General features: G+C 36.2%; 2 protein-coding genes across 2 annotated transcripts; both read right to left on the reverse strand.

The window, feature by feature from the left end:
• Positions 1-3,726: 3,726 nt before the first annotated feature.
• Positions 3,727-4,625, reverse strand: LOC119995005 (cell number regulator 2-like). The gene is made up of 4 exons (XM_038841361.1): positions 4,492-4,625; positions 4,327-4,398; positions 4,023-4,235; positions 3,727-3,936 (listed from the first exon to the last, which is right to left on the reverse strand). Exons 1-4 carry the CDS (start codon positions 4,601-4,603, stop codon positions 3,860-3,862), a joined length of 474 nt encoding a protein of 157 aa, XP_038697289.1. The 5' UTR covers positions 4,604-4,625; the 3' UTR covers positions 3,727-3,859.
• A 2,258-nt stretch (positions 4,626-6,883) lies between these two features.
• LOC119995592 lies at positions 6,884-7,831 on the reverse strand. Its single transcript, XM_038842105.1, has 4 exons — positions 7,687-7,831; positions 7,422-7,570; positions 7,235-7,339; positions 6,884-7,138 (listed from the first exon to the last, which is right to left on the reverse strand). Exons 1-4 carry the CDS (start codon positions 7,829-7,831, stop codon positions 6,884-6,886), a joined length of 654 nt encoding a protein of 217 aa, XP_038698033.1.
• Between the last annotated feature and the right edge of the window lie 5,019 nt (positions 7,832-12,850).

Here is a 12,850-nt window from a genome sequence, read left to right on the forward strand (position 1 = left end):
TTCTCTCTTAAATATTTATATATCTAATGAAATCTCTCAAATTGAACATGTGGGTTTGTTGATTTCTGTATATAGTATGAGCGAGTGTGTGTAGTTGTTAAACCTTGGACGATTTTTGGTTAGAATATGACTGAAATAAAAATCGGCACACCAGGTCTGTTTCTAGGGTTATAAAACGGTAACATCGTGTAGTTTATCTGTTAAAAAAATGACACCATCCGTCATTTTTATTCGCAAAAAAGGCAGCTTCTGTCGATTTATAATCTCTCCAGAAATCGGTAGGGTAATATTATTTTTATTCCAGAAAAATGACATACCATGTTGTTTTTTTGTAAGAAAAATGATAGGACCATGTTTTTTTCTTACAGAAATAAGACAACTTGTGTTGTTTTTCTTCTAGAAAAATGACATCCTATTGTTGTTTTTTTTCCTTCGGAAAATTCTGGTGTAAACTTAGTAATCTCTAATTAAATATATAAAAATTATTTATTTCAAATTTTTAGTTTAAGGGTTAATATGTCATTGTATATAAGAATATTTTTGTAAACTACAAAAAATTAAAAAGTAGTGTCAAGATAGTAAATTAATGGTGTGTAGATAAAATTTCCCTAAACAATTAGGTAGAATCCAAAATAGAAAGCCCAAACAAGTGCACAACTGCTCATGGGCCAGGCCCAAATTAATTAGGTATCGAACGATCATAATCAAACACACAATAATGTGTATAGATATCTATATATCTATATATATATATATCATATACATAGTATCATTACTGAATAAGAGAATGATTTTGGTGCAGCCACATTAGCTTTTAGGAAAACTCTATGATTGCCAAGTGGATTAATTTATATTTATTCAAGTTATACACAAACACACAAATAACATATATTAATTATTGATTTAATCAGAACAAATTAAATCAAGCATAACCATTAAAGAATGATTCCAATTTAACAATTTTTTTCCTATTTCAATTTATCAATTGATTTGTGTCATTAAAGTGATTTTGTTTTCCTTTCACACTTAATTACTAAACGGTTACCATATAATTTAATCCCTTAATTGGGCCATTATTCCATACATAACCTCACTCATTTCATTAATGTTGATTTTATTTTTCTTATCACACTTAATTGCTAAACGGTTACTATATAGGTTACTATATAATTAAATCCATTAATTGAGCCATTATTCCATACACATTCTCACTCATGTCTTCCATGTTTTCATAAAATACGTTTATCAAAACATAAAATACGTTTTATTTAATGTCTTCCATTTTTTTTGGCTATTTGATTCATGTCTTCCATGTTTGATAGACCAACCCCATTAAATTCTCAGAGGTTGGTTATTTCTATTTGTTTCAATTTATGATGGTTAATACAAAATATTTATTAATTGTGATGATTGTTTATCCTATATAAATTAGCAAATCTTTGTGTTCTTTTCAACTTTCAAAACACTTCAACTTATTATTTCTCATAAAACATATCATTATGGCTGATAATCCAGCACATTTGCTCCACTTGTGTCAACGAGAAGTTCTAGTATATATATATATATCTAAAATTGTAAGTTTAGGCGTGATTTCCTGGCGAGTTCGGTATGGTTTTTCTTACTCGTGGGAGTAGTGTTTCTTTGGTGCTGCAACTACACAGCAAAAACGACATCGTTTGACATAAGCCATTATTCTCAGATCTTGTCATAGCGTGGAACGACATCGTGTCATCGGTTTTGTGGTCAAAAAACGACAATTTGTTGCGTTGTTTGGGAGCCTATATTGTCGTTTTTGGTAGACAGTACATCAATGTGGTTGGAAAAGATTTTGCCAACGCATGCTACAGAGCAGAATTTCAGAGTACGACAAACATGAAACTCCACGCAGGTTCATGTCTTTCCTGTTCGTCGCTGTAGGTTCATGTATTTGCTCTGGACTCACACAACCTAGACGTCTTCCCTTCGTGTCTTCAACCAATCGATCCTCTCTCTTCTCTCTCACTCTCTGCTCTTGCGATGACTTCCAGATCTAAGATGACGTGAACCGCGTCTGAGGCGACATTTCCTTTGCTAGAGAGTGGCGTGGCAGTGCTGGTTGGAGGAGTCGCTGGATGCCGGAATGGAGAAGTCCTGGGTCTGCGCTTAGGATAGGGATCATAATTTTTTTTTATAATTGATAATATTTTTATTCCTTCTCACTGATCGGCTGCTCCTCTCTTTGTCGGGGATTCTCTCCTCCTTTTTTTTCTCTTAATTTTGTTTACTTGGAATTTCCTTTTGTTGAGAGCAATTTTTTCCTCTGTTTTTTCAACGTGAAATTGAATTCAAAATCACTGAAGGAGATTTTCAAGAATAGGTAACCTTTAACTGTAATGAAGTTGGCTTATTTATAGTTTCTTCCTTCGTGTTGCTAGAGTTAAAACCATGCTGCCTATTACGTACCTATAAACTTTTTCCTTGCTAGATTTCTTCTCATAGTGACAATTGATATGAGTAGGTGTAAACTTTCTATGTAAAAATTAAAGAGATAAGATCATAAGACTATTGATTAGGAGCTGAATTGTCTTTAAAATCATGCTCAATACCTGGTGCCATATCTTTGCATCATTTTAGAAAATAATCAAACTCTGTGTTCATCAGAGGGGCTTTCTTCAGGAATTTGTTCATCATTTTAGAAAATAATCAAACTCTGTGTTCACCATTTTAGAAAATAATCAAGCTCGAATCGAGACTGAGAAGAGAAGATCCAAGCATTTAGAGTTTGCACAAAGGGCAAGATGTCCACATAAAGGCTGCATTAGAACCACAAATATTCGAATGTTAAATTAATTTGCGAGAAGTTACTGAATGTATTGGTGTGATTCATTTTTTTCAGTTCCCAACACCAGCTGTAGAGGGACACGAGAATAAAGATGTAATTGAGTCTGTTAGTGTACTTTTAAATTGGACTGTTGATTTCTTTCCAAGCACCACTGTTAATGTTACGAATAATTTGTTCACTGCCTGATACGATTGAGTGGTTATTTTTTCATGTTTTTGCTGAGTTATTGTTTGGTGAATCTATAATAGGAAGACCAATTCAATAGAGAGTTACTTACAAATTACAATTGCTTTATTTGATACTTTATGGTTTCTTTATGTTGTATACCCTTTGTAATTAAATTTTTTTTTTACCAGAGTTTAGATTCCTTCTTGAACCGATTGTATGTCTATGTTTGCTTACCATTGGTTGGGTTATGTGGTGGTGTTATAAATGCATTGCTTTGATTCAATGCTTCATTTGTGTCTTATGCACCATCTCTTTGCTGGAAGTCCTGCTCACGGTTTTGGCCTCTGTATTACCTTCGCTATGATAGTAACGTGTTGTCAACTGTTGAGGTAGCTCTGTCGAAGCTCATACTTTTGATTTAGCCTTCGTATTCGAAAGTAGGAATGATCTATTGGTTCATGAAATTTTTGCCCCTTCTATATTTGTTGTTTGCATGTCATACATTGGTTCAATACTTTGTCACCTCTGATTACTCTCTCAGATAAGTGTCCAAAATGATCATATTGGTCTTTTCATTGAATTTTGAATCTTTGATGCTATTCCTAAAGTTCATTCATTTCATGTTCTGTTTTACTTGAAGGCTTTCTTATGTGATTCTTATCAATGAGACAAATGTAACGTTTTGATATTTTAATGGTTTCTAATTCAAGAAACATGCATTTGTTGCTCATCTATCATTCATAATACACAGTTGACATGATCGTAACAAAATTGTTCACACACGAAAATTAGAACACCAGCTGCAACACGCGGGTTCATAACTAGTATATATATATATATAACAACTATGACGACACTCTCCAATCCATTCTATCGCTTCATGCCGCTTTCAATCACTGGAGGCATTGGCACTGCACTTTTCTGATTCTCCATGTTTCCTCGCCATCCTACGCAACTCAAATAATTAGGGTGACATGTCGAACCCAAGTAATTATATATATGTGTGAGATCCAAGTAATATGTAAGTAATTACCGAGTGACATGTCGAATCCACGGGTCTGGAGCTCGCGGTACTCTTGGCACAGAGCGCATGGCTCGCAACAACAATGGACCAAGCAATCTTCACAAGGACTCTCATTCGGATTGTATAGTTTTCTCATCTTGGTGCGATAGATGCATGAGAATAAGGAACCCCACCCAAGTAACGACGATGGCAGAAAGTAAATTGCTCCTGCTGTTTCACAAGCTACAGCCAACCCCACCAAATAATTATTCAAAATAGCAATCAAAATTTAGCCTAATGAATTAATCAAATACAAGATTTAATGATAAATTACATGTGGCTCCTTGATCTGCAATTTCAGCGATCATGCCAAAAGTGATGCAGGGGCACCAGTATGTTAAACAACCTGATCATCGGAAAATCATAACACATACTAATTATTGCGATTACTTAATAAACAAAGAGAATGGATTTTGAAATTAAAAAGTAATGGACTTACAACTTGGAATATCAGAGAAGCAGTCAAAGAGGTCAGTAGACCAAGCTGAGTTATGTCCATCTAGGACTGATTGCTGCAGCGGCTGCTGGTAGTGGTGACTTGGAGAGGACATTGTGTGGTTGTAGAGACTTAGGTGAGAACTTGATATCTAGCAGACTGTTTATATATGATGTACTAGTCTTGGTCTTCCTCATTTGTGGGGGATATATAGATAAGTATATAACGGGTCTGATTGGCAAACCATTTGAGATTAATTTAACGTATAATTTACTATCTAAAATGTTGTGACTATTTGGTTCCATTTTTACAGACAATATTTGTATTGTTCAAAATACTGTGACAAATTACATACAGGGTCATTACACAATTCATCATAAATATAATCAATTAACTATCAAATTATTCCACATTTAAAGAGATTTAGGGACTTTTTCAATCAAGTAACATGTTTAACACTAAGAACTAAAAAAAAGAAAAGAAATTGTTATATATTTAAGAAGTTAATTAAACTATCTTGTTCTTGCATTAAAAAATTGTTCGGCAATTGAAACTCGAAATATTGTCATGTTTGTATCTTGAAACACAATTGTGAATAGTAGGGTATATTTAGAATATAACAGCAAGAAAGTGGAGTATAACAAGTATTTTGGTTTAAAAATATGGAACGCTATTCAAATACTATTGCTTAAAATGCTACACTTATGAAAAAACAATAAAAATTGCTCCACTTATCCACTATTTTTTTTTCTTTTAAATGTATATATCAATTTTTATTTTTGCCCCAATAAAATTATCTTTTTGGTTTTTTTTCTGCCCCCACTGATTACTTACATTGTTTGACCATCCACAACCTCAAAAATCACAAATTCTATTATCCTCCAAAAAATAATATTATATCTAATTAAAAGTTTGCGTATTGTAAAGATGATTCTTAGCCCCTATGAACAAGTTTATGGAGTAAGGAGTGGAGTCAACTAAGTCAATTTCTGTAGAGCCCGTCACACTACGCGTAGTGTTTACGTTAGTTTGGGATAGAGTCACCGTTGTAAAGACACTAAATTCAATTGCTACCTACCATTGGGTCTACGTATTGTTTGACTTGTACGCTTGAAGTCTTTTAATCGAAAATAATACATGTCTACAATTTTTTGGGTCCATATCGTATGTCATCTATGTGACAAGTCAACTAAATATTTCATATAGATAATTTTTTAAAAAACTTAAAAAACGAGAAAGAGAAGCAACTTCCCGTTCTCTCTCCTTAGATATTTCTTACTTTTTTTTTATTCTCTCTACTCAAAGAGTCATATTAGTTGTTGTTCTCTCTTCTCATCTTTGTCTCTTCTCACTCGAGCTCACCACTATCTACATGGCATATTTTTCGTCTGATAATCGTATGTGACATGACAGGTGCCAAAAGAACCATAAAGAGATGAGAAACAAAACTCAACAAATCCTGAGAGTTTCGTTCTCCGTAGTTGCCAAAATCATGCTCGGAAAATCTATAACCACAGCGAGAAAAAGCGTTTGATCCAGACAATCCAACTACCTTTTGAAGTTATGTTTAAGAAAAAAAAGTTAATTTCTTTTTTAAAAATTACTTAGGTGAGTGTAAGTCTTAGGTAAGTATCACTACAACAAACAGGTGATTTTGTGATGGAATTATCCATCACAAAATAAGAAAATTCCGTCACAAAACGGATTAGTGACGGAAAAAATTTCGTGACAAAAACCCTCGTCGCAAAATATCAGTGACGGCTATTTTGTGACGAACTTTGCGTTAATTAAATAATAAAAAATAAATCTTTCAAATTAGTGACGGAAAATTCCTTCACTAATAAAATAATATTTTATAAAATTTTTTGAAATTGTGACGGACTTTTCCGTCACTAAAAAATTATAAAATATTACAATTTTTATTTGCGACTGAAAATTATTAAATTTTCGTCACTAATTATTTTTTCATCACATTTTATTTAATTATCAATTTTTATTTCTGTATTATTTATTTTAATGCAATATTACTTTTTAATTAATATAATTGTATTTAAAATACAATAATAAGTATTATATAAAAGTTCTAGCTAGATTTTTGACAAAGTTTTCATAAAAGAATACAACCCCAAAATCTACTCCTCATCGGAATTGTCAAGTGTGTCCACCATCCTCACTATCATCGTCAATGTCATCACTAGGTGGTTGCATCCCAAGTCGAGCAAAGAGTCCCTGCATCATTTGATTTTTTTTTTCTGAATCATCCGATTCTGTTCTCCAACCTCTAGTCTTGTTGCTTCATCTTTTCGCTTTGTGTCTTAGAGGATTGCTTATAGAACTGCAACTCCTCCTGTAATGTACTAATCGTAGTGCTCTATGATGAAAACTGATCATGTAGCTAGGAGCTCATTCGAGCGATGCGCTCCTCAATCTCCTGCTGTAAATAATCAAGACCCGATCTAGATGGTCTGTTGTAGGAGGATGAAAAGCGCATATGTGACGCCTTTGATCCAAGACCGTAGATACGACCTTTCTTATTGACATACTTAGTCGCCTCCATGAATATGGAATCATCATCCTGAGGCTCAAGAGGTGACTCTTCGGAGGTCGATGCTTGACTAGAATGGGCTTCCTTCAACTTGTTGTTATCATTCTGTATAAATATTATAAAAGTTATATATCAACTATCATGAATGACAATTTAAATATCATAGAAATTTTCAAATTTAATAAAATTTAAATTACTTACATATGTAGTGGTTGTTCGGCGTTCAACGAATTCTTTGGTAGCCTTTTTGATATGGCAATGACGAAAGAGCTCAGCATTAGTTGGAGGCCGACCCAATTCTTTTTCCTACATTCGTTGTATACAAGATAAGTTTAAAGCAAATAAACAATTCAAGAGGTAAATTTGATTTAAAAATATAAAAATTTACCAATCTCTTCTTATGTTCCGAGTGTGAAATAGAGCCACCAGTATTAGTGCACCCATCAGTCTCGGATGCTCGGTTTATCTTTGCCTTCTCTCTTTTCCTCACATAATCCGGTTCCGCCCAAAGCTTTTCAAGCGTAGCTTTGGCTTCCTCTTGAATCCATTCACCATCATCCTCCTTTTTTCAAACCCTTTGCATAATTTTCCATAATATTTCTCCATTCTTCTTATTCCATAATTTTTTTGTGCTTTCGGTTTGAAGGATTTGCCATTGTCATACTCCACCAACTCTAAAGCTCTGCGCTTACAATAATGTGAAAGATCCAACCGAGACTTCCCATTATCCTTTGTTTTTCCCTTAACATCCTTACACGTATTGAAAATATTATCAAACACGTTCTTCTCAATATGCATGACATTCAGGTTATGTCGTATGATATTGTTGTGCCAGTAAGGCAGATCCATAAGATGCTCCTTTTTGTCCAATTATGTTCTTGATCATATCTAGGGAATGATATTGAGAAATAACAAATAATTAATAATTACGTATTTATGTATTTACGTACGTATAACAAATAACAAATAATTAATTATTAATCCTTATTAAAAACCCAATAATTAAAAAGTTTTATCATGCATGGTTTAATCCTTGACCTATAATCTCAGCAATTCGACCAAAGGTGATGCAGGGGCAGCAACATGTTAAGCAACCTGAAAAGCCAAGACTCCAAGTATATATGTTAAGAGTATTAGATCCACCAAGTAATATAAAATAAATAAATTAGAAACATCGCCCTTCTACAAACTTGAGCTTCAGGGTGTTTCACAAAAATATGACAATATATAACTTTGAATTTTTAATGAGGATCACATGATGTTAAGACTACATATGTCCTACATCGGTTGGGCAAATCGTAATTGATGGATATATATATATATATGGGTAAAATCCACCCTTGACATTCAATTAGGCATTTTCTTATGCTTAGTGAGTTGGTCATAGCCTACTTATTGGGATTGGGAGTAATAAACTAGTGAAGATAATCAGATATATCCACGGGATCAGAATCCTAAAGCAGACAATATTGTTGGTTGTTTGGGCTATGAATTTCTGATACATGATATTTGAGTCTTAGATGAATGGCCTGGCAGAAGAAATCAAATCTAACTGTTATTCATCGTTCTCACTAATTTGTGCTTTTGTTGCGCAATGCCATTGAATATGACAAAATTAAAGAGATGTTTTGGAAATGAATGGACTCACAATTTGGCGGAGGAGCAATCACATAAACCAGAAGACCAAGCCTCATGAAGTCTAGGCTGATGATGATGATGATGATGAAGTTAAATCTGGCCGTTGTCAGTGTAATTTGGGCTTCCTACCGGAACTCCGATCACAGCTAGGTGGCCGGAATATTTTTCATCGTAAGCAATTGTGTTCATTGACGCCATGGTGGATATATCTTGATAAAAAAAAAAAGGAGAACTTCTGCCCTTGTTGAAGGGGAAGGGATCAAGTGATTAATGGATAGTCTCTGAAAGATATACAAGACTCGTGGGGTTACACACACACACATATATATGTATATATATATGGTTTGGTAAACAAAGATTAAAGTGTTCCGTTTTTCAGTTAGTGTTATTGACAGCTACTCCATGATACGTGCTCATGGAAGTTACTTCACATGTCCAGTAGTTTTCTAGTTATGCATAGTAATTTTCTAGTTATGCATTTTCTTTAGTCAAGCATTATCTTTCAGTTATGCACACATCTCAAATCAGTTATGTAACTGTTAGCTAGCAGTTATTGAACTGATAGTTAGTTTAGCACATTGCACGTTTCCCTTCAATTGCATAGATGAGTTAGTACGGCTTATAAGCCACCTATCTTTGAATGAAATGGGGAGGTTGTTACCCAAGTACTTTCTCTACTAATTCTCTTCTAATTCATTTCTTCTTCCCTTTTGCTAAGTTGAACGTAACAGTGGTATCGAAGCCGTTGATCTCATGGACACTCGTAGCAAGAGCAACGCGGAGTTTCGCAATGAGGTTAGCGAAATCTTGACCCGTCATGAGTCGAGTTTCGATCACTTGACAAATAACTTCAACCAAGTTCATGCTGCCCTCCAATCAGTTCTTACGGAATTGTAAGCTTTGCGAGTCACTAACAATCACCAAAAAAATCCTGACAAAGATAGCATCGATCCCTTCTCTTTTGGTGAAAGTTCCCACACACCACCTCCCTCACAAACACTGAACCTATCTAAATCCAACACTTCCCAAGCCCTATTCTGCCCAACTTCCAATCTCAAATTAATTTTTCCCAAATTCACTGGCGATGACCCAACTGGGTGGATATATAGAGCTGAACAGTTCTTTGAATTCCAGCATATTGGGGTTGATCAAAGAGTCCAACTCGCCTCGTTTCATCTTGAAGGAATTGCCTTGCAGTGGCATCGTTGGCTCACCAAATCGAAAGGGCCGCTAACTTGGGATGATTTCACCAAGGCCTTACTACGTCGATTTGGACCCACAGACTTTGAGGACCCATCTGAGGCACTCACAAGGCTCAAACAGACCACGACAGTGGATGCTCTCGTAGAAGAGTTTGAAAAGTTCTCTCACCTCATTGATGATTTACCTGAAAATTTTTTAATTGGATGTTTTGTAGCCAGCCTCAAAGATGAAGTTCGTCTTGATGTCATAATCAAGAAGCCTCGTACATTCTCTGAAGCGGTAGGAGTTGCCCGCCTAATCGAAGAACGCAACACCATTCAGAAGAAATCCACTAGTTTCTCCCGGCCTTTAGCCACCTCCGCTGCAACACAACCTCGCCATACCCCAAACACTTCCACTACTGGCCTTCTTGGACCTGCACCCAACCAAAAAACCCATCAATCACATAATCCTACTTCGCTACCATTTAAAAAAATCACCGGCCAAGAAGCTCGAGAGCGTAGGGAGAAGGGCCTTTGTTACTATTGTGATGAAAAATACATAATTGGTCATCAATGTAGCCAGCCCAAACTCTTTATGATTGAAGATTTTCCCGTTCCGGATGACCACCATACAGAACCCAACATTGCCGAACTTGTCCCTGAAATTTCTTACCATGCCATGACCGGAACCACTCATCCTCAAACCATCAGAGTGTTTGGAAAATTGAACAAACAAGATGTAACACTTCTTATTGATGGCGGCAGTACGCACAATTTTATTGACCAAAACGTGGTATCTAAACTTGGGCTTCCGGTGGTGCAAGATAAGATGTTTCAAGTCATGGTGGCCAACCGAGAGAAAATTAATTGTGCAGGTCAATGTCTCGCCCTCACTTTGATTGTTCAAGATCACCCAATTGTGGCCGATTTCTATGTTTTACCAGTTGCAGCCTGCAAGCAGTTTTGGGAGTTCAGTGGTTGGAGACGCTTGGGCCAATTGAGACAAATTACCAAGAATTAACGATGAAATTCTGCAATGAGGGAAAGACACACAAATTCCATGGACTACAACGTTATGAACTTGATATCCTGAATGATAAGCAACTGCATCACTTGGAGGGCACAGGTTATTTTCTACAAATTATTCCATGTCATTTACCTACTCCACCTCTCGTCCACCAACCTGAACCTGAAATTGCCCATGTTCTCACCAAATATGAAACCATTTTTCTGAACCCACTAACCTCCCACCAAAAAGAGCCCATGACCACAAAATTCCTTTGCAGCCAAACACCAGCCCAGTAAGTGTTAGACGTTACCGTTACCCTTATCACCAAAAATCTGAGATAGAAAAAATGGTGCGTGAATTGCTGACCTCGGGTTTAATCCGGCCTAGCACCAGCCCATTTTCTTCTCCTGTGTTGCTTGTACCAAAGGCGGATGGTGGGTGGCGATTATGTGTTGATTACCGAGCCTTGAATAACATCACAATAAAAAATAAGTACCCTATTTCTGTAATTGATGAGCTTCTTGATGAGTTACATGGTGCAAGGTACTTCTCAAAGTTAGACTTGCGCTCTGGATATCATCAAATCCATGTATGTGATGCCGATATCCCTAAGACAGCCTTTCGAACACATGAAGGTCATTATGAATTTCTTGTCATGCCTTTTGGTCTTTCAAATGCACCCTCGACTTTTCAAAGCCTCATGAATGATATATTCCGACCCTATCTCAGAAAATTCATCCTTGTTTTCTTCGATGACATTCTCATATATAGCCGGACTTGGGAAGACCACCTCGACCACTTAAACACAGCCTTGATGATTTTATTGACTAACAATTTATTTGCAAAAAAATCAAAATGTCGTTTTGGAGTTTTACAGGTGGATTATCTTCGTCATTTAATCTCATCAGACAGTGTGGCCGTAGATCCTTCCAAAATCAAGACAGTCTTGGAGTGGCCCATTCCAACTACAGTCAAAAGTTTACGTGGTTTCCTTGGTTTGGCTGGATACTACCGCAAATTTATCCGTAACTTTGGTGTGATTGCCGCACCGTTAACTCATCTTCTCTCCAAAGATGGATTCCACTGGAACCGGGAGGCTACACAAGCATTCTCTTTTTTAAAAGAGGCTCTCACGACTCCACCAGTTCTGCGGTTACCTGACTTTACCCAACCTTTTGTTATCGAATGTGATGCTTGTGGTGTAGGAATTGGCGCAATCTTAATTCAGCAAGACCGACCGATTGCCTTCTTCAGTGAAACTCTCAAAGGGTCTGCACTATCTTTATCCACCTATGAGAAAGAGATGTTAGCAATGGTGAAGGCAATTCGTAAGTGGAGGCCATACTTGTTGGGGAAGCCATTTATTGTGCAGACCGATCAAAAGAGCCTAAAATTTCTTCTTGAACAACGTATAACGACTCCGGCACAAACTCGTTGGCTACCAAAGATTTTGGGATATGATTATATTATTCAATATAAGAAGGGTAAGGACAATCAAGGTGCAGATGCTCTTTCAAGATTGGCAGAGTTTGAGTTGTTAGCAATCTCTCTCCCAGTTGCAAATTGGTGGACCATTCTTCAACAAGAAGTACAATCTGATGCTTTCTACACTAAGTTTGAAGAGTTGACTCATCAGCAAGGCCCACACAAGTATTTCAAACGTGATGGTATTTGGTTTAAAAATGAAAGAATCATTTTGAGTCCTAACTCTACTTTGATTGCAACCCTCTTATCTGACAGTCATTCAGCACCAGTAGGAGGCCATTTTGGATACCAAAAAACTCTGGGTCGCATCAAGGAATGTTTTTCATGGCCGGGCATGCGAACGATGATTAAAGAGTTCATAAAAAATTGTGATGTTTGCCAGAGATGCAAGAGCGAGTGCCTCAGTCCAGCAGGTCTTTTACAGCCTTTGCCGATCCCAGATCGAGTTTGGTCAGATATCTCAATGGATTTTATTGAAAGTCTTCCTTCATCGAAAGGGAA

The sequence above is a fragment of the Tripterygium wilfordii genome, chromosome 3, assembly GCF_013401445.1.
Source record: "Tripterygium wilfordii isolate XIE 37 chromosome 3, ASM1340144v1, whole genome shotgun sequence".
NCBI lineage: Eukaryota > Viridiplantae > Streptophyta > Magnoliopsida > Celastrales > Celastraceae > Tripterygium > Tripterygium wilfordii.

Bases quoted from the DNA above. Each gene is read 5' to 3' on its own strand.
- LOC119995005 (XM_038841361.1), bottom strand. From the start codon at position 4,603: ATGTCCTCTCCAAGTCACCACTACCAGCAGCCGCTGCAGCAATCAGTC. The intron at 4,399-4,491 runs GTAAGTCCATTA...TCCGATGATCAG, and splicing joins CTTCTCTGATATTCCAAGTT to GTTGTTTAACATACTGGTGC. The intron at 4,236-4,326 runs GTAATTTATCAT...GGTTGGCTGTAG, and splicing joins TGCAGATCAAGGAGCCACAT to CTTGTGAAACAGCAGGAGCA.
- LOC119995592 (XM_038842105.1), bottom strand. From the start codon at position 7,831: ATGCATATTGAGAAGAACGTGTTTGATAATATTTTCAATACGTGTAAG. The intron at 7,571-7,686 runs GCAAATCCTTCA...AATGGATTCAAG, and splicing joins GTTGGTGGAGTATGACAATG to AGGAAGCCAAAGCTACGCTT. The intron at 7,340-7,421 runs GTAAATTTTTAT...CAACGAATGTAG, and splicing joins CGGAACATAAGAAGAGATTG to GAAAAAGAATTGGGTCGGCC.